The following is a 25,521-nucleotide window of genomic DNA, read 5'->3' as shown; positions in this document are numbered from 1 at the left end:
CAACAACCTTAAGAAAAAGTTCTGCCAAGCTCTTCTGAATACCATTAACATGAGTTCTCGTGTCTCTGCTGCGATTAGGAATGGGAGGAAACCGGTTAACCTATGGATTCATCCATGGATGACGGCCAACAACCAAAGGGACAGAGGGCCCAGAGTCAGGCTTAATGGCGCCAACTCCGATTACCAGAACATAGACATTAAATGCAGAGGAAGAGGAAGTGACATTAATTGCATTGATTTAGCGTGCCCTCCAGTCCAGCTAGCCACTGATAAAAGTTAGCCAGGCCTCCATTATTGGATGTGGCTCCCAATGCGAAAGTCAACAAACCCCAGCAGGGGAATGGATATTGAGTGGTGCTGACTGGCGGTGTCCGTTCCGTTCAGAGCATTCAATGCGCAATGCATTTCCAACAGTTTGAAATTGTTACTAATGAGAAATTAATTTGCAAAATGCTAATCAAGTGGTGGCATTCGGCAGGCGGTTGGTTGGCCATTTGGTCGGATATCCATTCTAATTCCATTTCAAACGGATCGAAACAAGCCGAACCGAGTGATTTAATTAAGACGGCTTGCACGTAGATGTATTTCAACATAGGCCTGGTTTGGACTAATGTCCATTTAATTGTTTTTATTGGCAGCAAACTTAAAAAATAAGTTTAAAAATAATTTAAAGCCGACTTTGGTAACATGATTCACTAAACCAAGTGCCTTGGCAATAAGTTTTTGCTAATCAAGGAGCCTGAGCAACATGTTTCCATGACCAATAAACATTACACTGTGCTACAGTCTATGCTTAAGCCCTAAAAATACAGAAAAATATGTCATCGTCTAATATCTTTATGTATCAGCCATTGCTTATCAAAACTCCATATAAATAGTTCTTGGAGTTCAACAAGTTTAATTTTGTAGCACAGTGCTATTATTAGCCAAGTGCTAGGGCTGCACAGCGATAAATAAGCATCGCGCCATAAATATATCAACAGACAGACAATTTGGGGCGTGTGTTACATTAATCAAAACCTGAGGAATATTTCACCTGGTGGTTGCACTTCTCTCCCTCTTCGATGCGCTGCGAATGCAATCAGCATTTCAATTTGTTCAGACGCCCACGCGGTGGTCACTTTTTATAGTTTCGTGCGTGCACGTGTGTGCATGCGTGTGAGTAATTGAATCTGCTGATTGATTGATTGTGATTGATTAATGATTTTTAAAGTGCGTGCGTGCTGACGTTGCAATTGCAGTTGCAGCTTCTTGGAAGTACGCCTCGATGCAAATCAATTAAGCAAATCAATTATGTACTTTAGACAATTCGAATTTTACCGCCAATTGACGAGCTCTCTGACAAAAGCTCATTGTTTTGCAACACAACCTGTAGGCTTTGAGAACATGCTGTCACACTTTCTTGTTATCGGTTCGTTTTAATATTTCCACGAAATTTATTTAAATTTAACATACTTTACGCTGTATAGGATAAAGATTTCGGTGGTCATTTTGTTTTGTAAGTAAAGAGGAGGATGGAGCTACAAGGAGCCTATTATTTTCCGCGGTTTAACAAAGGGTGCTCAACTTTTTAAATATAGGGGTGTTAAGTTGGTTAAGTCTCGTTTGTCGCCGGATTGCCCTGGTTTTTTTATGATATGAAATTGATGTATCTATTGGATAAAAATATTTGTTTACGGCTGAGAGGGCCAACTAGCTAGTAATATTAACCGGAACATCAAATTCGAGGAATATCAACGTTGAATGTTTTGAAAAAAACAGTCGATACTATCGTAATAGTATCGGGCTCAAATAATTATTAAAAAACCATTTAAACCTTTTAGGAACTTGTCCATTGTGAAAATTAGATGCAACCTGTCGATTTGTTTACAAATGTGTCTTCGTATTTCATAGCAGCCGATCCAAACATATCAAAAGCGCAACGACTGTAGCTCGATACTATCATGATAGTCGCAAAACCATCGATAGTAGAGGCTAGCAGTAAAATATCGATTCTATCGATAGTGCCCTCGATGGTTTGCCAAAAAAACGAAAATATTTTTTAAAGCGAAAAGAAAAGGACTTTAAAATGTCTGTGCTGCGTTTTCTGGTGACGCGCCAGGCCCTGGCAGCACTGTGCAGGCCAGCGTCCATCAATCTGCTGCAGAATCGGGCACAAATCGCACTCGCCTCCACTCTGACGAGCAGCAACAACAGCTGTCTGAAGACAACCCCAACAATTTCCGATGGAAGTCCGTGCCAAATGCAGATTAGAGGACACAAACGCTTTGGCCACGAGCAGGAGAAGACCCCACAAGTGACCAAATACTTTCATGGACTCATCCTGGGCCTGTTCCTCATATCCGTGCTGGACTGGGGCAAGTAAGTAACCAACAAACAAAAAATCTACTACGTAAATTCGGTGGCTACAATGGAATCTATTTTTAGAGTGAAACGTTTGCTGATGCCCAAAGTTGATGCAGATTCCGGCCAGCGCCCGTCTTCGGCAGCTGGCGTGAATGGAGAGGACAACTCGGACTCCGAGAGCGACGACAGCGATGAGGATGAATCCAACGGCGGCCTGCATCTCCATGAGGGCAAGAAAATCCGAGAAAAAGTTGGTTTCCGCGAGCGCAAGGTACAATCCAGCTTATAGGAAACTTTTCTTCTCTTTCTTATCATTTATATTAAATTTTGTTGTTTTACCAATATTTTTGCTTTTCCTTTTATGTTGTCCCCATCTATATGTATTTTGCTTTACCATTACACACCATAAACACACCCATGAAGATTATTGAGTATGAGAATCGCATACGTCAGTTCTCCACGCCCGATAAGATCTTTCGGTACTTTGCCACAGTGCGCCTGCAGGATGCCACACAGACGATTGTGTGCATGACACCCGAGGACTTTCTGCGCTCCATCTATCCGGGCATCAAGCAGCCAGATGGTAAATGTTTCATCCCGTACCCCTCCCTCCTCCACTAACATCAGTTTGTAGTTTCCTTTTTGCGTTTTTTCTTTGTTGTTTTTGCTTGTCTACCACTGCTCGTACGATTCCCTATGCTAAGTTAATGTCCTTTGCCTTAGATCATTGAGTATGAGAATCGCATACGTCAGTTTTCCACGCCGGACAAAGTATTTCGCTACTTTGCCACCATCCAAGTGCCAGTGGCCGATGATCGTCATGAGGTGTATATGACACCGACCGATTTCTTGACCAGCATGACGCCAGGCATGAAGCAACCCGATGGTATGTGCTTGATACCCAAATAAAACAAAGAATCAAACACAAATATCAGCAGCAAAATTGGTTTTACTACTAATACACTTAAAATTTCTTTATGGATTTTCTTACTAAATGTTTCTGCTCTCCATTTTTAGGTCTGGGTCTGGATCAATATCGTCGCTATGATCCCAAGGCAAGTGTTTAATTATTTTTCACTCTTTTGATCGCTAAAAACAACCCTGTTTCGCTTGCAGTCTGTTGGCGAACAACTGAATCTTCACTTGGAGAAGAACAGCATCTTCTATAAGCTGGGCTCCTACGGTCTCATCACCTTCTCCGACTACATTTTTCTGCTGACAGTGCTCTCAAGTAATTCAATTAAGGAAATATCTGTAACCTTATCAATTTACATGTTTCATTGATAGTATCCCGACGTCACTTTGAGATTGCCTTCCGCATGTTCGATCTGAATGGCGATGGTGATGTTGACTGTGAGGAATTCGAGATGGTGGCCACTTTGGTGAGGTCACAGACGAGCATGGGTACCCGACATCGTGATCATGCCAATACGGGCAATACCTTTAAGGTAAACAAAAATCGCTTGGAGTGATACTAGAGTATAAAGGAGATACAAAAGAGTACCAAATGTGTTGTACTAAACGAATCCTTTTTGTATATTTTGTATATTCTCTGTCTTTTGGCTTTGATCCTATATTGAACGCGTGTCTAACTGTGTACATAAGAAATCTTAACTTCCCTCTGTTTTTGACGTACTTACAGTCCTTGAAGGTACTTTTGTGTGATAATGCTTATTCACTTCTTTTGCCCTTTCAAAATGTGAACATACCTTTACCTTAACCCTAACAGACCTCCACATTCGCACCGAACTAATCACCCACCTACACCCACACGCACATTATTTGCCTCTCCGCTCGGAACTTAACTTACGCACTTGCTCCCATGCACCTCAGATTAATCTTCTTGATGTTTTTTCCTTCTCTTTTATTGAAGATCCATTAACAAGTTCTTTAAAATCCTCTCCACAGGGCGTAAATTCCGCTTTGATCACGTACTTCTTTGGCCCCAATATGGATGAGAAGTTGACGATTGAAAAGTTCTTGGATTTCCAGGAGCAGCTGCAGCGTGAGATCCTCTCCTTGGAGTTCGAGAGAAAAGAACCCAATGACGATGGCAACATCACGGAAGCTGATTTCGCTGAACTCCTTTTGGCCTATGCGGGCTATCCTTTAAAGAAGAAGCAAAAGAAGTTGAAGCGTGTGAAGCGTCGCTTCCGGGATCATGGCACGGGCATATCCAAGCAGGATTATCTGGATTTCTTTCATTTCCTGAATAACATCAACGATGTGGACACAGCACTAACCTTCTATCACATTGCGGGCGCATCAATTGATCAGCAAACGCTGCAGCATGTGGCCAAGACAGTGGCTATGGTCAATCTATCCGACCATGTGGTGGATGTGGTCTTTACCATCTTCGATGAAAACAGTAAGCGATATCTTTGCCAATATTATAGAATACTATATAACTGTATTTTAATCTCCCTTTAGATGACAACCAGCTGAGCAACAAGGAATTCATATCGGTGATGAAGAATCGCGTCCAACGCGGCCTGGAGAAGCCCAAGGATACGGGCTTCCTCAAAATGATGCGTTCGGTGTTCAAGTGTGCCAAGGAGACCAAACCTGTGCTCCTGGACATATAGTAAAGGGTTCGAGAGAGTCCTTTGTGGATTCTTTTACTACTTGTGCCCCAATCTTAGTCATTTTTCCTACGCTTATACATAGTTCTCTGCCTTATTTATTATTTTTATTTTTTAGTTAATGTTTACTTAAATCGATTTTATCCTTGGGGGTTCTTTGATGATGATTATCTCTTGTAAATTTCACCAACTCTTGTGCGCTTAATACGTTTATTTTTTAATAAAAAATACATACATATATCATAATAAATACAAATACACAATTAAAAGATAAGACCCTATTTATAGGGGTCATCGCTCAGTTCATAGAAATTTCTTATCATAATATGGAAGAAGCAAATAGTAGGGATATATAAAAGAATAAAATATTATTCCATATCGTAAATTATTACTGGAAGTTCATTGCGAATACGATCCTTACACTATATAAGGATTAATATAAATATTGGGCGATTCTTGAAAGATGGAGCTTATTATAGGAGCTTTTGGTAGCTAAAATCCAGTAATAAATTGAAAATAATTTCAAATAAATTATGAATGTTTCATTCAATGCAAAAGATTAGATAGAAAATACTGCCATACAGGATAGGAATGTCTTGATTTTATGCAGGATTTGTAATCCTGTTTGAGAGCATCCACACGCGCTCGTCACTCACAGTGAAAGTTTATAAAATAAATTAATGATTCAATCATCGCGTATATGTAAAATTCGTTCTTTCGATCCGTTAGGTGGCATCACAGTTGGGCCACATTCGCCTGCTCTTCAATGTCCACATCATCCACACTCATGCCGTACAGCTCCATATCATGCTGCTTAAGATGTGCCGTGTACGCATCCAGTTCGGTGAATCTCTGCTGGCACTCGCAGCACTCCAGCCAATCGTCCACAGAACTGTCGCCATCGTCGCTTTCATATGTGGATTTTTGTTCGCCGCTGCTTTCCTCCTCCTGGTGCGCGGCTTTGTGGGATGTGTAGTCCAGATAGTCCTGGAACCTCAAGGGACAACGCAGGCACTTGTACCAGCGATCCCGGACGTGGGTGACCATGTGCTTCTTCAGGGTGGAGCACTCGCGGAAGGGCTTGCGGCACTTGGTGCAGCTGAACGGCTTCTCGCCCGTGTGGATCATGTAGTGGCGCTTGAGGTTGTGGCGCGTTCCAAAGGGACGGTGGCACAGCGGGCAGGGATAGGAGCGGCGACTCCTGGAGGGTCTCATCGGGGCAGCTGTGGCTGTGCCGTCATTGCTGAGGGACGAGGATGAGTTGGCGCTGCTGCAGCTCAGTGGCAGGGGCGGACGTGCAGGGGCAGGTGGCTGTATTGGCAGTAGAGCAATGGCCTCTGGGACAGGTGGAGTGGGCTGTGGGAGGATTGGAACTAGGGTCACTGTCAAAGTGGGTGGGGGCGAGGGCTGAGCCGGTAGTGATGTGGCATCCTCTAGATCATCCCCTCTATCGTCCTGTTCCTGCTGCTCTTCCTCCTCTTCCTCCTCTTCTTCATCTTCTTCCATCTCTGCCACAGGATCATCCTCTGCTGGCTCTGTTTCATCCGTTTCCGGCTTCACCATGAGATTCTTGCTCTCGCAGTCCGCACAACGCGTCGAGTCCTGCTCTGTGGGCGGCCCCAAATGGCAGATCATGCAGATGAACTGCGGATCGTGGGAGTGCCTCCGGCGATGCTTCTTCAGATCGCTAAACTCTCGGAAGCGACGCTCGCACAGATCACACGGGAAGGGACGTTCGCCTGAAAGGGAGAATTGATGGAAAATATCAGTAAATAGCATCCTGTTTTGGGTTCGATCTCTCACCTGTGTGTATCATCATGTGGCGTCGCAGATTATAGTTGGACTGCACCTTCTTACCGCAGGCGGTGCACTCGAAGACATGCCGTCCGCGGCGGTTAATATAAGGACGACGTTTGTTCGACCTTCTATGCTTTTTCTGCTTGGTGGGCCGCTGCTCCTTCTCCTCCTCATCCTCTGATTGCAGGACAATCACTTGTTCCGGCTCCTGTTCCTCCAGTTCACAGCTGACGGCAGCCAGTGGAGCAGTCTCCTCATCACTGGGGTCTTCTGGCTCCTCTTCCTGCTCCTCCTCGCTGTCGCTTAGCTCGATCTTCGCCACAATGCGATGCTCCACTCTGGGGATCAATTGGATGTCGGGTGATGTGCGTTTCACTGGCCAAATTCCTGCCAAACTTCTGGCTGCACTGATGATCAAACCGGAGGGTGGCTGTTCCTTCTGCTTTATCCCCTCTTCATCCAGTACAATGATTTCCAGTCGATCCTTCTCTCTTTCCAGACGACGCTGCCTTTCCAGCTCCTCCTGCTGCTGTTGCTGCTGCTGCTGCTGCTGGCCGATTCTCAAAAGCAGCGCCTTGATCTTCACATCATCGATGGACACAAAGTTCTCCTCCGGCTCGTGGTACTCGTATCGAATGGCATCCTGTGGCAGCAACTCGCAGCTGGCATCGCAACACGAGGAGGCACTGCAACAGGAGAGGGGGCATTCAGTGCAGCATTCCATGCAGGACGCAGCAGCGGCTGCTGCTCCAGAGGAGCACGTTGATTTACTCATAGCCAGCTCCATGGCCTGCATAGCAAAAGAAAAAGAGGGATAGAAAGAGTGACACACCAATTAACAGTTAGTCAAATGCTGCACGTACATATATGCATCCCCTTCGCTCTTGCTTATCCTTACCCGGAGAGGATCAGCATCAACAAAAGCTGAGAGCAGAAACAATTTCCAACTTTCTGTTTTTTGTTTGTTTGTTGTGCCGCAGATTTTGCGAATAATACTATTGGCGCTCGCTCCCGTGTTGCCCGTCTGCCTCTGACGCCGTGCGAGTGAAGAAGAAACTGGATTCGCGGCTTCGCTCGGGCTCAGCAACCTCTCGACAAAACGCCACAAAAGTCGAGTTTCAGCAGTCGACGCTGGCAGCGACGCGACGCCAACGTGCCCAGCCCCTGCCCCCCTGTTGGTCGTCCGGTGCCGTCTGCCTGGTCTGTGCTGTCTGTGAATCAGCGAAGCGCGAGAGCACGAGAGAAGGCAACTCAACTGCGCTGCAGGCTTTTTTCCAATACACGAGCGCAGCGTTGGCGTTGGCGTTGGACCTCCTCCTGCTCCTCCTCTCCTATCACCACCCTATCCACTGTGTTTGCGTGCGTTGGTTGTTAACTTGATTTTTCTTTGGGGGCACTGCACATGCTGCCTGGCCTGCCACACACACACACCAAAACGAAAAACAAAGAAAATGCGCACAGGGCGGACCGAAAGCGTGCCCCAAAGCTACAACAACACTGCAACTGCAACAGCCGCAACATACAAACTCACGATTTTCAAGATTACTCTGAGAGTGGAGCCGGAGCCATAGCGGGAGAAGGGGTGCTGGTCGAGAGACAGGAGAGTCAGAGCCAGCGCAGCCAACGACGGCAATTGACGTCCGAGCACCGTGCGCAATAATTTTTGTTCTCTTCTTTTATTTATTGTTCTTTTTTCTTCTCCATCTCATTCTTTGTGCTTCCCTGTGCCTGTTGCTGTTATTTCTTCCTCCCACTTCCCCACTCCTCCCGCTTAAATGATCGAAATATCATCGCCGAGAACCCTTTTTCGATGGAAACTTCCACGTGGTTTCTGGAATGGCGTGTGAAGTTCTCATTTGTATGCCTCTAGCGTGGGGGCCATTACCGATTACATACAGAGTTCTGGCCCGGATCTAGAGATCTACTCCTCAATGCTTGGCTAGGCTTTCGATCCGGGAACGGGGGCAATGGAAATGGGAATGAGAATTGGATTGGATTGGCGATCGTGACTACAAGTACGAGCAACACCGCGCACACTTATTTCTTTTTTGCTTTTTCAGCTTTTGCTATAAAACTTGTTTATATCGTATCCCCACCACCGTCCACCATACACCATACACCATCCACACACGCTGCAAACGCCCACTCGGTCCGGGCCGGGCCTGGCTTGGCCTGGGGGATTGGCACCGTCATGAACATCCGTGTTGGGGATTGCATTGCATGCGTGTGTGTGTGTGTTCGTATGAGGCGCCTGCATTTGTATATGTTTGGAGAGCAATGCTCGGCTCGGTACGATAGTAGCCCCAGGTGTTCGAACTTTTTCGCAATGTGTAAATGAAATGTAGCTGCATGTCGAATGGATATATGAACCCGTACACATATGTATGTACATACATATGGGCTTGGCAATCATCACGATATCATGATAATTGGTGCCAATCTGTTTTCGAAATTCCTTTATATTAAATTTTCATTGCCATGGAATAGTCAGTTCTGTTCATATTAATTTATTTTGTACGCTTAAAGGACCGAAAAGGGAGTGTGGAGAACGAACTCTGCATCAGAGCTATACGAATCATTTCGCATTGTGTAAATAAAATGAATGTACATCTGTATACAGAAATGGATGTACTCATACACAGAGTTTTTTAATCATCACGATATCACGATAATTAGTTGCAATCTGTTGTAGATTAAATTCTCATTGACATACATATTATGGTATATATGTATGTATGAATTATTACTCTTCTTAATCCTATCTCTATTATAGTACATACGAACATATGTACTTGAATGAATGGACTTTTGAGGAACATTTAGATTCAGAGTAGGTCCCAAACTTCCCAATAAGTGGTATGCTCATACATATGGACTTCCAAGAAATCCTTGATTATAAAAGGGAATTGTATTACTGTTAAGAAAAAATGCTGCGAATAAGAGCCAGCCTTGCACGACACTTCCCCCACAGGCAATTTTGTTGTAAGTATTTCCATTTCCTATAAATACTCGTATTGAGCTTTTATAACTTCATGATATGTGATAATGTGTCGTAATATTTTACTTTATTTATACCTTGCTATCTTTGAAAGATACAAGTATGTACATACATGCGTGTGATGTACGCTTCAATTATTGACAAATGAATTTCATTTGGAAGACTTATATCATCTGCTTTCCTCATTTACTGTAATGGTACTACCTACCCATCTCTGTAGTATAGATAGTGCAAAGTATGTGAAAAGGACAATAAACCATATTGTCTTCATAATCCTTTTTTAATCTTAGACATCAGGATACTTTTCCGTAATGCATAATCATCGTTTGTTTTTCCGAGATGGTACATGCATTCTTTAAATATTCTAAAAATACGAACAGAATATACTTGGTTAGTGTTTATATTAGGAGTATGTTTATTTCGATTATTGTTTATATTCATATTAATTGCTGTTCAAGAAAAACAGCTCTGGGTTTGTTTGAATACTATGCGATTACCAGAACATATTTCAGATTATATTTCATGCCAATATCTTTTTAAATGAATGATAAAATAGACTTTTTTGATAAATTCAAATACTATTTGGTTTTTTCCATCGAAAGGATGGATTGTCCAGCAGGATAATCCGAGTTTGAGTTTTAGGGAACTAAATGTCAACTTAATAATTGAGGATTATATACCATCCAAGTATCTAATTTGTTTCTGGTTATCTGAATGCTTGAATAAATTCTTAATTCTTAAAAAGGCTCTTACTGTTTTGCTATGGATATGGCCTATCTACTATATATCATATTCATTTGGCAAAAAAAGTCTACATTTATTTAGAGATATTATATGTACATATCTATATGTCATCAAATATATGAATATTAAAAACCAAGCTAACCAAGTCCTCGGTATTCCCAGAAGATTCATATTTTAACTTATATTTTACAATATAAAATCAAAGATTATCTTCTATAATACTTTTATGGGAGCAATATTTCACATTTCAAAAAGTACGAGGATCTCCTCCCATCGCTGTTTCAGCATTCCATTCGATTAGATCATCGTAAATCAACCGAAAGATACATTAAAAAGATTCATTTCCAAAACTGACGTCACTTTTCGTATGTCAGAAATATATAGATGGAATTTCTCTGTCAGATGCATATAGATTGAAATTCTCTATCAGAGATATACTCGTATACATATATTATATGCATGTCTAGAAAACCCAAAAATATCTGCTCAATTTGTTCTAACAAAAAAAATCAATAAACATGTACATCAAATGATATTGACAAAATTTTTAATATGCATTTCTTTCCATATGTGGATCCTTTCTAGATATAACATTTCCTGAAGCTACGTAAATTCGCGTACGATAATTACAAACGAATCGTAAAACTATAATAATTGTATATATGTATGTATATCGATCAGTTTATAGCGGGAATATATGCATATATGTATGTATGTACATACGTAGCCCCGCACTTAATTGGATCACATATATAATGTTTGATTACATAGAGGAAACATATTTGGCAAAATTGGGTTCTTGTTAGCTATCATCTAAGGGGCGACTACGAACTAACAAAAGTAAATATCCATAATAATATGGATACTTATAAATATACAAAAAACATTGGAAATTGGTAGAAGAAAACATACATCATAACATATAGAGGAGCTTTAAGTTAATAACTCTTTTGCCTAGTGCCTAAACCTTAGGCTAAACATATTAAAACAAATGTTTGCTAAAGGTGAGGGGTGGGGTGTGTGTGTGTGTGGGATTGCTTGATGATATGCTTCTAATCGAAGGCAGTTTGTGACAACACAAACAACTTAACTATGTACAACAAAGCTATTAACTAATGTGGGACCAATGGATTGAATGGATGGAGCCCTTAGCAGGCTCGAGGACATCTTGGGGAGTGCTTTATAATAAAAATTATTTAATTATCTTAATGTACATGTGGGACAATCCTCCAATTGATTGCTTAAAGCTTTTGCTGCACATCCTTGCTGGCTGCACCACCAGCGCCGCCACCGCCACCACCACCCTCGTGATGGTTAACAATGTACTTCTTGGCTCCCAAGAGGCCCTGCTTGTTGATGTAGAAACTCTTAAGGGCCAGCGGCGAGTTGCCATCGTCCACCACCAGACGATTGAGGAAGGTGGCCGCCGTCTTGGCTCCGCTGTCGCATGAGGAGGACTCTATGCTGATCGTGGAACAGCCCCCGATCGATGACGTCTCGCTCTTGGCATCGTCCATTAGGGTGGCATCGTCGGCCAGATCGTTGACCAGCACTTGGGTGCTCGACGACGCCGTGGAGAGGATGGAGGAGGTGCGACTGCGGCAAGAATTGAGCTCACTCTCCGGTATGGAGATGCCCTCGTCGATGCTCTGGCTCTGACTGCTCCCAGACAGGGTCAGACACATGGGCTCCGATGAGGAGCTGGCATCCATACCAGGTCCACTACTACCACCAGCTCCGGGAGAAGCGGAGCTGGGCGAGGGACAGCCGGAGCTGCTGCTGTTGTTGTTCTGGCCACCACCTCCGACGGCATTGTTTGTGCACAGCTTGGAGATGAACAGCTTGGGTGTGATGCGTCCATCGTATGTGCCCGAGTCGGGGCTGGGACAGACAGAGGAGGGGGATTGGCACACGGGCGAAGAGCCGCGACTTTTGAAGGGGAGGGAAAGAGAGACTTTCAATGGAAGATTTGTAACTGGAAGGCGGCATTTAGACGTACCTCTCTGTGAACATCTTCTTCATGGGCGACGGCGAGTAGACACTCCAGTTGCTGGCCCCGGGATTGTCGTCCAGCTCGAACTTGCGCTTCACCGGCCCCAACTGAGAGGGGCGCATGGCAATCGGCGACATGGAGCGCCTGGTGGCAAAGGTGCGCCGCGTAGGCGACGGCGAGTAGGGCAGACGCATGCCCGCCCGATTGCTGGTGGGACTGGGACTGGAGCAGCTGGTGCTGCCCGTCGGTGGCAGTGTGACCTGCAGCGGATTGGAGAGCTCGTCGGACTTGAACGACCAGTTCTCGGCCACCAGCGTTAGGTCCTCCCAGCTCTGGGAGATCTGTATCTCGCGGTGCACCTCCCGCTCGTGATTCACCTCGCGGCTGTTCAGATCGGCGCACTCCTCCTGCCTCAACTGGGAGACGCGCGGCGTCAGACACAGCGCGGCCCCATTGGCGCCCCCGTTGGCGGTGGACATCGGACTGTAGCTGGCCGAGTAGCGGCGGGCCCGTGGTGCAAATATGTTGAACACCGGCGCCGGCGACACTTCGCGGGAATTGGGCTGCGATCGGATGTGCATGCTCTTGCCAAAGTAATCGATGGTCGAGTTGCATTTGGAAGCGTAGTGCTCCTGCTGCTGGTGCTGCGGTGGGTTCTTCTTTGGCGTCTGCTCATGCTCCTTGGCCGCGGCGGCAGCAGCTGCGGCTGCGCGTGTGGTCATGGGTGCATGCGGCGAGGGTCGCCCGGAGGGTGTGCGGATAATTGGCACACTGAGGCAGCGTTTAAGGGTCTTCGAGCTGCTAGGCGGCGGTGGATCAAGGGTATCCATGGCCACGGGCGTCGCCGATTTGGCCTGCTCCTCGCTGCTGGCTTTCGTCTCCGTTTCCATTCCGTTGCACTCTTCGAAATCCAAGTCTAAAAATATAATAGAGCGGCAAAATGTTTTATTTTCGGCTTGTGGGTTGTTCTGCTGGGGCCAGCGGCCTGGGGCGAGGGTTTCGTTTGGGTTTCGTTGCCGATCGCTCGACAATTTGCCTTTTCGTGTGTTCTTGTTCGGTTTTTTTTTGTATTTTTTTTGTTTTTCTCTATATTTTTGCACACACAATGTTCTCGCTGGCTCCACTTTGGCCACAGCTGATGCGAGAGGGCCCTCCCGTTCAGCGGGCAATATCCAAATTACTACAGAAATTTATATTTCAGTTTCGGACTGCCAGGATTTTTGAGTGGCCGCTGCCTGCAGCCCTCTGCCGGCGTCGCTGCCACAGTTGTCGACTTCAGCTGCCTGGCAATTTTTTTCTACTACAAAATGCGTGCCCAGCGAGGCACTTTTTTGCTTCGTTTTTTGCGCCTTATTCGTAGCGAGCGCTGGCAAATGTGGCTAAAATTAGTTTGTCTAGAGTGTGTGGCACACTTTGGTCTAAACTCTTGTGGTCTTACACGGTGTCTTAAGGGTTTAATTTACTTACAAAATTGTGTCCTGTGATTATAATTTTCAGCTACCCGTTTAGTTTTTTTCTAGTGTTGTATAGCGCCGGTGCTGCTCTGATGGGGCACACGTTCAAACTGTATGGCATTTGAGGCTTGGTAACAAATATCTTTAAAAAATGTTGGCATTTTAATCGGAGTCTATTTAATAACCATTGGTAATGCTGGCAAAAATGTTTTTCTATTTTCTGGTATCAATTTCCACCTTACAAACAACTGTCTTTGGCTTTTCCGCGCTGCCGCAACGAGCTCGGTATTTCTTTGCATGATACATTGGTCTTCATGCAGCTCTGGGTTTTCCTGCTGCCCAACACTCTGCGCGCGCGCATTTTAAATCAACTCGCTGTTGCTGCTGCTGCCGCCCCAAAAAGAAAACTCTTGTTATAGACACATGTTTTATTAATTCATTATGCGGAAACTTAAATAGAAAATGTCGTAAGAGAAAACAATCGTGTTTACAAGCTTCAGTTGTAGTTTTGGTTTTTTTTTGCTTTTGTTTTTCTTTGTTTTTGTCCCATGGGATGGACTATACTATGGACTATGGGATTGGCATTTGTTTTAGTTAACAAAAATCACAAGAAATTATAACAGTCGATCTCCATTATTCAGACTAATTGAATGTGTAAATCATAATACATTATACATTATTTTCAAAAATGTAAGTTAACATTTAACGCTATAATCGTACCGAAAATCGTTTATGGATTTCTTCTACAAGCTAAAATTACATTTTAAGCTAATGGTTTTGTTTGCTTTATGCGTTTCTCTAGATCTCATTTATCTTTCTTTCTGGATGGTTTACAATTGAAATCGTTAATTACTTGACAGATTTTGAATGTTAAATGGCGAAAAGTTTTCAATGAGATTTTTTTGTGTGTTGAATGTAATTTATATGTTGAGTTGGCAAACGGAAGGGCATCTGAGCGGACGTTCCGACGTGGTCGTGGTCCTTAACCATCGGCCAGGCTGGGCGTGACCCAGCCGTACTTCTCGTGTGTCTTCACCAGCGAACGGAACGACTCCTCTGCCTGACGGCTGTACGGGAGGGAAAGCAATCAATCGATTTTAGTTTTTTTAATCAACCATTTCCCCTCGGGCTGCACCTGCACCCCTCAGCCACTCACCGACTAAACTCCTTTGTACATTTTGGTTTACGCATGATACGACCCTGACCCTTGACCACGCTGGCAGAGAACTGCATGATGACGGCCTCCACGGTGTAGGCACTGGCCCAGCCACGGGGCGTGAGCAGCTCCATGCATATGGCACCGCCCTCCATCACATAGCCCTTCTCGATGCGCGGCTCTACCACACGCATAAAGGGCGGAGCAAACGGGAAATTGTCGGGGAAGCTCAAGTGCAGCAGGATGTTTGAAACATTCAGTTCCATCATGTCACGGGCCAGCGGCGAGTCCGGATCAATCACATGCAGTCGCACATGCCACTCATAGAGGCTATCATTGACTAGTTCCACCTGCCAAACAGAGACGCAAAAAAAAGTTGGCTAAACTTGACTATAAATGGAGCAAACAATTTCCAATTACCGTGAACACGGCATCGGACTTGAGCTGCAGTCGCTCCATTTCACGGTATTCCTTCATGAGGCGGCGCGATCGAATGCTCTGATCAGCTGCCACCAACTGACGCCCTGCCGTCGGCGTCACTCTAGAATCACAAGAACATGTGGGTTTTATTTTAGACATAATTTAAACTTAATTTTTTGATAATTTTTTAGTATTCGACTGACTTATGATCCTGTCGTCGACGTTTGCCTGGTGAATCGCACAAAGCCTGCTCGCCTGCCATTCGAACTACAGGATTTTTGGAGTTTGTGGTTCCAGCTGCAGCTCCTAGTCCTCCTACTCCGCCACCGACTTGTCCTGATCCTCCGGCAGCTGTTGAGGTGGCAGCCTCGTTATTATTGTTAATATTGCTTCCAGTAGCTCCATCAACTTTATCATTGTTGTTAATATTATTATTATTGTTATTATTGTTGTTGTTGCTGGATTTATGGAAGATTTTGCGAAATGCAGTGACAACTCTCTCCTTGGAACGCGATGACATTTTAGCAATGATTTTTGTTGTTTTTGTGGTCTCCCTGTTTCTGTTCAAGTGCGTCGTTTTGGTTCTTGTTGAGCGGTGGCGGTGGCTTTGATTCCCAGTTAACAAATATCGTGTGCGTGTGTGTGTGTGTGTGTGCTCGTCGTTTTTCAGTCTTTTTCCAACATTTGTCTTTGTGTGTGTGTGTGTAATGATTGTTTTTTTTTTTTGTTAGTTTGGCGTCGAGTTAATGCTGCAAAGGGGAAAAAAAAAGTAACAAATTAGAGCGGTGGCTGCCATGTAGAACATATTAAATTGTTGCAAAAGAGTATCAGAAACTATATAAAAAATAGATGTTTATTTCGTTGATAGAATGTGGAATGTAAGTGGATTCCATGTGGTGCGCAAAAAAAATAGTAAAAGAGAATACTAGAAAATATATTCCTTATGTAACGCAAACAATTTTATAAAGTTTATATCGAAAATCGATAGTTTGTAGCACCCTGGAACGTAAGGACTCCTTGTGGCATATAAGTATTAAGTATTAATTTTATTAATGTTCCGACAATGTTCCTAACATATTCTTTTAGTTAAGACTAGGTGGAGCATTCCAATAAAGAGGTTCAATTAAGTTACTTAAACTAATCTTTCATACATATTAATAATTTCTGCCCCCTGCTTTTGGTTCTAGCTAACTGTTCAGTCGTACAGATACAAAAAATTCAATTGTCTCAGCACCTCCCCCCAACTTCTACAATATTGGATACCTATCAGAGACAAAAATGTTAGCTGAAAATTCCACATTATTCTAAGAGGAACTTATCGGTCTTCAACTTTATTTGAAAAGTCTATGGGTACACAAAAATTACCATATCTTATTTTGTCAAGGGTGCCATTACTTGGAATTTGATTCCCTAGAAGCAATTTTCATATTTTAGTGGTCGTCTCTTTCCGTCCCACAGAACCGCATGTCTGACCTTGAAATAGACGCATTTTCCCTACCACAAATAAGGCCCCAGCCACCAGAGACTTTTGGCTGTCTAGGGCAGCAGCCGCCATGAGCACAAAACACATCCTTGAAAACCATTTTCAAGCAACAAAATATGTTAAATACCAAGCTTCAGCGCCAACAAAACAACTCGTAAAGAAATTCTGGTAAAGGGACGACGGCATAAAAAAACTTATTACGTCGCATCCAGCAGCTGCCAGGCAGCCAGCAAGAGAAGGAGGAATTGGGCGAGGAGTAGGCGTCTCCAGATAAGAATGAGGATGAGGAGGAGCTGTGCTGTGCTGTGCTCTGCTGTGCTATGGCAAGAGCTAGAACACTCGAGGCGGCACACACACACACACCCGACAGTTTTATGGGCAAAGTTTACACAGCCTCTGGAGAGGCGTTCGCTGCGGCTGCTGCTGCTGCTGCTGTGACGCTGTGTCTCTGCTGTGTGCCAAAGATACCGAAATGGAGACACCCACGCCCACGACCCTTTAGAGGTATTTTCGAGGTGTTGACCATGGTCTCCGCCAAATTGTTTGTCTTGCGCATAATTAGCTCTAGTCCCCCGCCGCTGCACTGGGATTGGTTGGGTGGAGTCTTTGGGTTGGACTTAGGCCAACCGCATTACTGCGGGTGTTACTGAGGTACTATTATTATTTTTATTGTTACAAAGTATAGCAGATAATTGTGAGCCAAGTTTAGAGACAACAATAACAGATATAACGAGTCCAAGGGAAAAGATGGATTTGGTTTAAGATATATACATACATATGTACATATTTATTTTAAAGTATTTTTTCCGTGCCTTGCCTTATAGTCTTTCGCTCTCTCTTATACTATATTTTGCTCTCAGCTTGTTTTGTATTCCCAATCACAGGAATACATTTTTACCCATACACAGATTTTTGCGCCTGTGATTCTTTCCTCATCTTTTATTCATATCACATCGTAATAGTAGTTCCCTCTGTTCCAGCTTGTTAGGCTACACAAATTATGAATGATTGATTAATGGACCCTGGAAGACGTGTGTGTTCATTTGATCTCCTCTAACCAACCTCATTAAGAGTTCATTAAAGTTCGAGCTGCTACCCCAATCGTTTCATTCTTTCTCTTAGTTATGGTCCATTTCCGTGCAACTAAAAGTATTTATAGACAAACTTTTTGCACTCTTGCTTTCAGCTCGAGGAAAAACTGGACTGCTGTGGCACTCTGGTCCGAAACAAAGGCGCCGCCAGTCAGAGGCCAGTGCCAGACCAAAACAAGTTAAAGCAGAAAATCAGACAAAGATAGAGACAGAGAGAGAGAGAGAGCCAGAAAAGTAGTCTGCTCTGCTCCAATTGAACGAAATAAATGTCAAGAATGGTTGACATATTTCTCCATCCACCCACTGGGGAGGAGCCGTTGACAGGCCCTTGAAATACGAGTATTTATATAGATTGGGCGACAAATTGACTACTAGGGTTGCAAATTACAGTACAAACACACCAAATACCAGTGCATATATACATATATCTTATCTGGCGCCAGTAAAATCGATAGAGTCCCCACGATTCCCGCACTGACCTACCCCGGACACACAGATACAGATACGTATATTTAATAATAGCCTTTGCCTTGGGTTCGCCAGCGTTGAATCAATGTTATTTGCAGATCCAAATATAGAGATATGTATGTAGCTGTTGACAGGGCTGTGGCTCTCTCGACTCCACAGTGTCGTTAAATCAGGTGGCGGGGAGCGGCTCTTTTAACTGCCTTGAGGGGGCGTGGGTTAAATGAGTTTTTAATTAAATTTCCCATTGCACAATCCATACTCGAAATGGTCTTCCATTTCAAGTCGATGCTTTATCTTGTCACGCGTTAAGTGTGAAATATTTCCAGTCTATTGGTGCCTTACCACCATTTGGTGACCACGTTTTTATCTTTAAACAGCAGTGGTTGCTGCCTTGGGGAAGTGGGAAAAAATAACCAATCAAATTGACAATTACCAAAGGGAACTGTTTCAATTTAGAGTTATGTTCGATACTGGTGAAGCATTTCTATTTTAAAGATGTAAAACAGCATCGACAATTTTTCTTCAGCCACTTCTGTATTTCAAAGTTGCAAATTTCTTATTGCGAATTTTTTCGGACCGATCGGAAAAACTTTTGTAAGCCTGTGTAAAATAAAAACCAGTAACCCAAACCAATTTTAATAACTTTTTCAGTGCAAAGTTGTAATATTTTCTTCTTGCACATTTGATGTGCAAACATTTCCTTCATAAATATTAAGGAATTATCTTTATAGGAACAGAACAAGACCAATAATTACGATGAGAACACCTTCAACTTAAATCCAAACATTTCAATTATTTAAACAATTTTTGCTTGCTTTACAACACTGCCTTGTTTCTACTGAGAAGCGTGGGAAATTTCACAAAGGTAAACAATTAATTTAACAATATAAAAGAGCTGAATTTTTTCGTTTAATGCATACAATTATACACACAATCCATAATTACGAGTACACATATTTACATACATATCCGAGACTGCAAGACCTACATCCCCCCTCTGTTTGTGTGCTGGTCCGTTCATGTTTAAACGATTCGCGACGTGTTTATTGTTGTTTCTCCATAGCATGCAAATTTTTCCCCTCGCTTGCCGCATGCAAATTTCCCCATGTAAACACGAAAGTAAAAACGAAAACAATACGTATACGGTATATGGTAGTATATCATGTGGAAAAAGGCAAGGAAAGAACCAAACTGAATGTAAAACTGTGCCAGTTTTTGCGCAACTAAAATCTTAAAAACTCTCGTTTCTTATGCGTTTTATTGATTTTCAGTACTGCTGAGTGACTTTTTAATTGCATTCTCCTCAAATGATATGCGGGAATTATTCAAGAGTGAGAGCTTTGCTCATTAATCAATGCTGCTGGTTCTGGGGTGCTGCTGGTGCAGAAATGCGGAAATATTTGTCAAGCGGGTCCGTGGGATGCTGACTAATGGTACCCGGTACCCCCCAGCAACAGTTCTTTGTTCTGTCAGCTATTGCGTTGTGGCCTGCTCACACCCTCTCCTTCTCACTCTGGCTGTCATGGCATTCAGCTGATGCCACGCGCATGGTCATCCTCGCCCAACTTCTCACACTCGCACACCTCCATATTTGATACCCTTTTCTAAGGGTATGCATATGTATATTGACAAGATATTTGTACGAGTATATTATGGCATCTTCTTAAGAACTTTTTCTCTTTAAGGGTATCAATAGCTGCGACTACGATTCCCTTCCATGTAATTTCTTATGCACTTGTTGAGAGGAGGGGCTGCCGCGGCCCTGCCACTGCCTGTTATTGTTCTACTTGCGCTCCTCCTCGCTGTCGTCGGATCGAGTAAGTGAGTGAGGGTCAGTCATCGCTTGTTACAGCTCTCTGTTAATTTATTTATAAACAACTGCCTGCCCGCCGCCACTCGGACTGCACTCGGGCGCATGCAAATTGAATCAAGCACGGATTGCATTCTGCTTGCCCCTGTTTGGAGAACTTTTAAATATGCATTCAGTGTTAATCAAGGCCAGGCCAGGCAGGTTTCCTTTATTTCCTGGCTGGGGCCCGCTAACCAAACCGAATTGCTTTGTCACTCCCTCTCCCGCCAGAGAGTGTGTACGGATGAGATGCTGTGTCGTGTCGTGTCTGGATGAGTCTCTCTCTACAGTCTCTCTGGTTCATTGACTTTTCGGTGGAATTACAGATAAACTAAACTGACTAACGGACTGTGACTGATTGATGCTTTAACCCCATTATAGCAGCCAGGGTAAAGAAAGACACAATAGATGTGCCGCCTCCTCTTTCTCCTTTGACCTTGATGTGTCTCTGTTTTCTCAGAGCTTATCTTTTTGAAGTGAGTGGCGCCATAACGGAGGAAGAACCGAGCAAAGCGAGAACGGAAAAATATCCAACAGAAAAAACATACATGCATACATACATACTCGGTACTCCTTTCGCACTCGCACTCGTTTGCCATTTGCCAATGTATTTATTAAGACTCTCTCAGGCTTTGCCAGGCACGTACGTAGTGCCTTGGAAATGGGAATATATGTGATGCGGGAGGAGAGTGTTAAAAGGATGAAGGGAAATAAGAGAAAAGTGAATAAGAACGGTAGGTTAGGAGATAACAATTTCTAGATACCCTCTACTCACCCACTTCTTCATTGGCTACGTTAAAAAATGTTTTTAGCTGTGTATATAAATCACACATTTTGGAAATGAAAGCGCTATTATTTCTTAATTACTTCTACCATGTTTATAATGCGACAATTGAAGACTTCCAACTGTGTTCACAGCATACCCGTATCATCTAAAAACACAAGGGGTATTAGGATGCAAAGCCCGCGTCCTAGTTCTTCAGATTCTCCTTACCCTCTTTCAGTGCTGTCGTATGTCTTGTTCAAACGGAAGCCATTTACAAAATTGCTTTCAACAGGCAACAAAAATAACAAAATACTTCAATGGGCGAGAAGTGGACTTTGACATGGAGCGTCATTTTAGCGCTTCAGTTGATGACGTTAGTGGTTCGATTGTGGCCGTCGTCCCGGGTCGGGTCTCCCCTCTCTGGCGTGTGTGTGTGTGTGTGTTGGAACCTGTCAATTTCGCTCTGGTCGGGTGTCAATGTTAAGAACTTTGGATATGGCGTATATCACCGACACACGATAAGCACTTGTTGGCGGTTTCAGGCATGTGATTAAATTTCACTCGACTCTTAGTAACCACTTGAAAGTATGCTACAGCATTTAATACGTATTAAATGGTGTAGAAAAGTTCCATTTAATGGGGGTTCATATTATAATTCCTCCCATTGCCAGTCTTCGAGGATTATTATCATACCATTCCTCCAAGGATTGGCTTAACCTTTTCTGAACAAGCCAACTGGATATTTTTCACACCTCTTCTAGCAGATTAGCAATGCTGACGTCAATGGTCTGAGCCAGACAGGGGACTGGCAGGGCACCGACAGACAGCAGCACTCGTATCGCCACCTGCCATATTGTTTATGCTGACTGAAATTGTTTATCACCTGCCACACACACACGCACACACAGCAACACCCACTCCCACTCATGTAAAATGCATAAATTCCACCGATACCATGACCTGAACTCTCTCTCTCGTTCTCAGTAATTGTTGGTGACCCTTTGCTCTGCTATTTATAGAGAGAGCACCACCAACCCACACAAGGGAATGTGTGGGCCCGGGGGGCTGACTTTCATGGCTATGCATAATCAATTTATGTATCGTACATGGGTTAAATCTATAAATTAATTCAGCCGTAAAAATAAAATGCCTACTATGCGATAAAAGCACAAACACACACACATACGATTACTGAATATAGACAAGGATATAGTAAGCTCCACTGATCAAGCTCGATTTAAATGCACAACATGTCACGGAATAGAGAAAGGAAGAGACGCAGGAAGGAAGGAAGGAAAGAAAGAGGATGCAAAGTGCTATGTCCCATTGTGTTAAGTCAGCGGGAAAGGAAGAACGATAAAGCAGGCAGAGGCAGAGGGCATATTATCTAGCTGGCGAGGCTTACTGCCCCTCTCTTCTCTGGTGCTCCTCTCATACGTGGTTCTGGCCTTCATTCATGAATGGCAAACAATGATGCAGGCAGCCCTTTGCGCCCTTTCGACTTCTCAGGCTTGTCTGGGTGTATGGACCATACTCTGTGTTTTTGTGTGTGGGGGCGTGAAAATGTCAGCAGTAAATAAAATTTGAGCATTTGCCGTTGCTGGCGCTTCATTTATTCACTCTTGGATTTATGCCGCTTTTGCTTGCTGGAATTCCTTATATTCCTACATACTACCATTTACTGCCACTGCCTTTCATTCCTGACTGTCACAGGCATTTTTCAGGCAATAAAAACCAAATACGAGTATGCATGAACAACAAGAACAAAAACAACAGAAACGACACTTGACAGCAAGTAAGCACAAAACCAATAGAAAATTGAAATTTTCAGCTAAGCTTTAGCGGCTATTCGTATGCTTCAAATTCTACTGATTCGACGATAGGATTAGTTAGAAGTAGAGGAAAGTCTATTAAGCTTAGGGCTACTTTTTACTAAGAGCTTTTGCCTGTCGAAAACCACTATCTCTAGCTACTTCCAGTTCAAATTCCCTGTAACTGGAGCCTTTTGCAGCCCAAAAGCATTTATTTGTTTACTTTCATTAAATCAATAAATCACATTGCATTAGTAATATTTTCCACAGAAACTCGAAATGTTTGTGTGTTGTAATATGATAACCTTTTTCATATCGAAATATTTCGTTGGATCATTTTTCAAAGGTAAAAGCCGAAATTACTGAAAATTCGTATCGATTTGAATTATTTAACGCTTACAATTATTATAAATGTGGAAAACTATGAAGGAAATATAATATACAAACATTTTATACTCGTAGTCATATCTCTTACATTCATAGCTTGTAAATTTTGCAAACCACAGGCTATGCGAATGCAAAATACCCTCGTAATCTATGAGTCGCGGCTATAAAAACGTAAGCACTACTTACAAAAAAGCTAAAGTACATCTTAAAAATAACCTTCTAGAGATAAGAAAACTTTATATGAGGCTAAGGCTTCACATTGCATTGTTCTTATCTTTCAGAATTTGTTTATTTGCCTTAGACGGCGAGTCCTAACAAATGCCGTAGTTTCCTTGGAACTCACAGTGTGACCATGACTGTGGCCTTGGGAGGGACACAAGCCACAAAACAAAAACTAAAACCGCAAAAAAAAAATCAAGTTCAATGAAAAGCTGACATTGAAACGATAGACAGCATCCCCGGTCCAGTCCATCCCTTTCGCTCCTCATCCATTTTGCATTCAGCTTTTCGAAAAAGCGCTCAAAATCTTGTCAATGTCAGAAAGCTAAGAGTGCAATGGATAGGACAAACACAAATGCAATGACAGCAGCACCCACAAAACATACACACACACACAACCATTGAATATCGAATGGGCACAAGCAAGGAATTTACATACATTTAATGGAAAGGTAAGGCCCAAAAATCTGTGTATCGGAATGCCGCAGAAAAGCTGAATCAATTCAAAGACTATACAATACCAAGATGTTTCGTCACAGCTTCAATTCTCTTTTCATCTGTGATTCGTACAAGCGAATGGTTTAAAACGGAATGTCCAATAATCCAAGAACAAATTGTATGCCTTGAGCAAAACGAGGCATATTTTCATCGGGACTGGGACCAACTGCGCCAAGGAAAGCCTAAAAGAGAATGGAAGTACCGCGCGCCAGTAGCACGAACCGTCGAACCAAACCAATATCTTTGTAATTGTATAGCCAAAACAACTCAAATTAATGAAAATCTAAATATGTTTACACGAAGAGCAGTACTGCCTTACCTTCTCTTCAATGTAACTTGGGTAACAAACATAGATTGGTAGCGAGAGAGGGAGACAGCGAGAAGGCAGCTCAAATAACAGCAAATTTCTGTTTGTCAGGGAGGGCGACAGTGGCAGAAATGTGGAGGAGGTCAAAAGCTTTTAATTGGCAAATTGTTGTCGAATGCTGCGTGGCGTTACAGCGAGGCGAGGGAATGGCGCATCCCAGGCGCCAAACAAAGCGATGGAGAGTAGTGCAAAGGGAAGGCGAAACAGCAAAGATTACAGAAAATAGAACTCCCGTTACTTACCAAAAGCGTAATGCACGTATCTCCTTCGTTTCAGCGTCTTATCAATGTTGCACTCTCACACATACACACACATGTATACAGTGGTGGACAAACAAATAACAGAAAATTTTGTTCTTTTGCGTTTGTGCAAAAATCAATCAAATGCAATTTTGTTTTCCCTGCCCGTTGCAGCAACTTGCGTTTGTTTACTGCGTTCTATAATAATTACGTGAATATTATTGCGTCGCTACGGAGTGTACAGAAGATTGCTGCAAACGCCGCCCGCCGTCCGATTCTGTATTTTTGTTGTTTCCTGCTTTTCCTTTTGTGAGCCGCACTTCTTTTTCTTCGTTTGGTTCGCAAGTTTTTTTTTTGGAAACGGCGGCGGCGGCGTACGAGCGAATAAACGGGACAGGACCAGTGTGACCTTATGGCGGACTTATCGACATACCGCCTGACCCTCAGAAATATACCGAAGTATACTTCTTATTTTCAAAATATACCGTAATTATACTGACGGACACGACAAGATGCGTTTGATATTCCTCGATTTTGATATTCGGTTTAATATCAATAGCTAGTTAGCCCTCTCAGCCCTAAACAAATAATTTTATCCAATTCATCATTCAATTTTGTTCAGGATTGGCTAGTTTTCAGAACTATTTTTTATTGGATTGTTTACATAAAAAGGTTCAAACAAAAACGGCCAAAGCATAAAAAGTAAATGTTGACTAAATGTGCGCGTGGGCCCCCGGGCTGCCACTTGGGGTTTCCCGCGGCACGGGACCAGGCCCGGGGGGGGCAGGGCGGCCCACCCCCGGGCGGCCGGTTCGCGCGCTTTTGTATGGGAAAAATTTCAGCAGCATGCTGC

General features: G+C 43.3%; 4 protein-coding genes and 1 long non-coding RNA gene across 10 annotated transcripts; 2 read left to right on the top strand and 3 right to left on the bottom strand.

Annotated features, from left to right (window-relative positions):
• The first annotated feature begins 1,992 nt into the window (after positions 1-1,992).
• On the top strand, positions 1,993-5,177 carry LOC111073354 (calcium uptake protein 1 homolog, mitochondrial). 4 transcript variants are annotated; one of them, XM_022365628.2, is made up of 9 exons: positions 1,993-2,361; positions 2,428-2,617; positions 3,070-3,232; positions 3,364-3,401; positions 3,463-3,577; positions 3,634-3,794; positions 3,989-3,997; positions 4,255-4,714; positions 4,777-5,177. In XM_022365628.2, exons 1-9 carry the CDS (start codon positions 2,069-2,071, stop codon positions 4,929-4,931), a joined length of 1,584 nt encoding a protein of 527 aa, XP_022221320.2. In that variant the 5' UTR covers positions 1,993-2,068; the 3' UTR covers positions 4,932-5,177. The 4 variants fall into 4 exon arrangements, with proteins under 4 accessions (XP_022221320.2, XP_022221322.2, XP_022221323.2 ...); XM_022365630.2 differs by lacking the exon at positions 3,070-3,232 and adding an exon at positions 2,770-2,929 and having other exon boundaries at positions 4,777-5,173; XM_022365631.2 differs by lacking the exon at positions 3,989-3,997 and having other exon boundaries at positions 4,777-5,176.
• Positions 5,177-8,559, bottom strand: LOC111073353 (oocyte zinc finger protein XlCOF28). Of its 2 annotated transcripts, none has more exons than XM_041593877.1 (3): positions 7,589-8,559; positions 6,732-7,515; positions 5,177-6,667 (listed from the first exon to the last, which is right to left on the bottom strand). In XM_041593877.1, exons 2-3 carry the CDS (start codon positions 7,510-7,512, stop codon positions 5,664-5,666), a joined length of 1,785 nt encoding a protein of 594 aa, XP_041449811.1. In that variant the 5' UTR covers positions 7,513-7,515; positions 7,589-8,559; the 3' UTR covers positions 5,177-5,663. The 2 variants fall into 2 exon arrangements, with proteins under 2 accessions (XP_041449811.1, XP_022221319.2); XM_022365627.2 differs by having other exon boundaries at positions 7,624-8,559.
• A 3,085-nt stretch (positions 8,560-11,644) lies between these two features.
• Positions 11,645-14,035, bottom strand: LOC111073323 (flocculation protein FLO11). Its single transcript, XM_022365597.2, has 3 exons — positions 13,928-14,035; positions 12,467-13,376; positions 11,645-12,396 (listed from the first exon to the last, which is right to left on the bottom strand). The coding sequence occupies exons 2-3, from the start codon at positions 13,348-13,350 to the stop codon at positions 11,709-11,711; spliced, it is 1,572 nt and encodes a 523-aa protein (XP_022221289.2). The 5' UTR covers positions 13,351-13,376; positions 13,928-14,035; the 3' UTR covers positions 11,645-11,708.
• A 299-nt stretch (positions 14,036-14,334) lies between these two features.
• On the bottom strand, positions 14,335-25,054 carry LOC111073324 (ubiquitin-conjugating enzyme E2Q-like protein CG4502). The gene is made up of 5 exons (XM_022365599.2): positions 24,672-25,054; positions 15,694-16,239; positions 15,491-15,611; positions 15,071-15,420; positions 14,335-14,981 (listed from the first exon to the last, which is right to left on the bottom strand). The coding sequence occupies exons 2-5, from the start codon at positions 16,008-16,010 to the stop codon at positions 14,897-14,899; spliced, it is 873 nt and encodes a 290-aa protein (XP_022221291.2). The 5' UTR covers positions 16,011-16,239; positions 24,672-25,054; the 3' UTR covers positions 14,335-14,896.
• On the top strand, positions 23,313-24,223 carry LOC111073326. 2 transcript variants are annotated; one of them, XR_002607690.2, is made up of 3 exons: positions 23,313-23,516; positions 23,627-24,016; positions 24,104-24,223. It is a non-coding gene; the product is annotated as an uncharacterized LOC111073326 (long non-coding RNA). The 2 variants fall into 2 exon arrangements; XR_002607691.2 differs by having other exon boundaries at positions 24,090-24,223.
• Positions 25,055-25,521: the final 467 nt, after the last annotated feature.

Source organism: Drosophila obscura, unplaced genomic scaffold (assembly GCF_018151105.1).
Source record: "Drosophila obscura isolate BZ-5 IFL unplaced genomic scaffold, ASM1815110v1 contig_200, whole genome shotgun sequence".
Classification (NCBI taxonomy): Eukaryota; Metazoa; Arthropoda; class Insecta; order Diptera; family Drosophilidae; genus Drosophila; species Drosophila obscura.
This window is presented reverse-complemented; position numbering and strand designations above follow the sequence as displayed.

Coding starts and splice junctions, on each gene's coding strand:
- LOC111073353 (XM_041593877.1), bottom strand. CDS start 7,512: ATGGAGCTGGCTATGAGTAAATCAACGTGCTCCTCTGGAGCAGCAGCC. Junction 6,668..6,731: donor CCACATGATGATACACACAG/GTGAGAGATCGA, acceptor TCTCCCTTTCAG/GCGAACGTCCCTTCCCGTGT.
- LOC111073324 (XM_022365599.2), bottom strand. CDS start 16,010: ATGTCATCGCGTTCCAAGGAGAGAGTTGTCACTGCATTTCGCAAAATC. Junction 15,421..15,490: donor AGTCCGATGCCGTGTTCACG/GTAATTGGAAAT, acceptor TCTGTTTGGCAG/GTGGAACTAGTCAATGATAG. Junction 14,982..15,070: donor TGTACAAAGGAGTTTAGTCG/GTGAGTGGCTGA, acceptor CCTCCCGTACAG/CCGTCAGGCAGAGGAGTCGT.
- LOC111073323 (XM_022365597.2), bottom strand. CDS start 13,350: ATGGAAACGGAGACGAAAGCCAGCAGCGAGGAGCAGGCCAAATCGGCG. Junction 12,397..12,466: donor AAGAAGATGTTCACAGAGAG/GTACGTCTAAAT, acceptor CCCCTTCAAAAG/TCGCGGCTCTTCGCCCGTGT.
- LOC111073354 (XM_022365628.2), top strand. CDS start 2,069: ATGTCTGTGCTGCGTTTTCTGGTGACGCGCCAGGCCCTGGCAGCACTG. Junction 3,233..3,363: donor AGGCATGAAGCAACCCGATG/GTATGTGCTTGA, acceptor CTCCATTTTTAG/GTCTGGGTCTGGATCAATAT. Junction 3,578..3,633: donor TCTGCTGACAGTGCTCTCAA/GTAATTCAATTA, acceptor TTTCATTGATAG/TATCCCGACGTCACTTTGAG.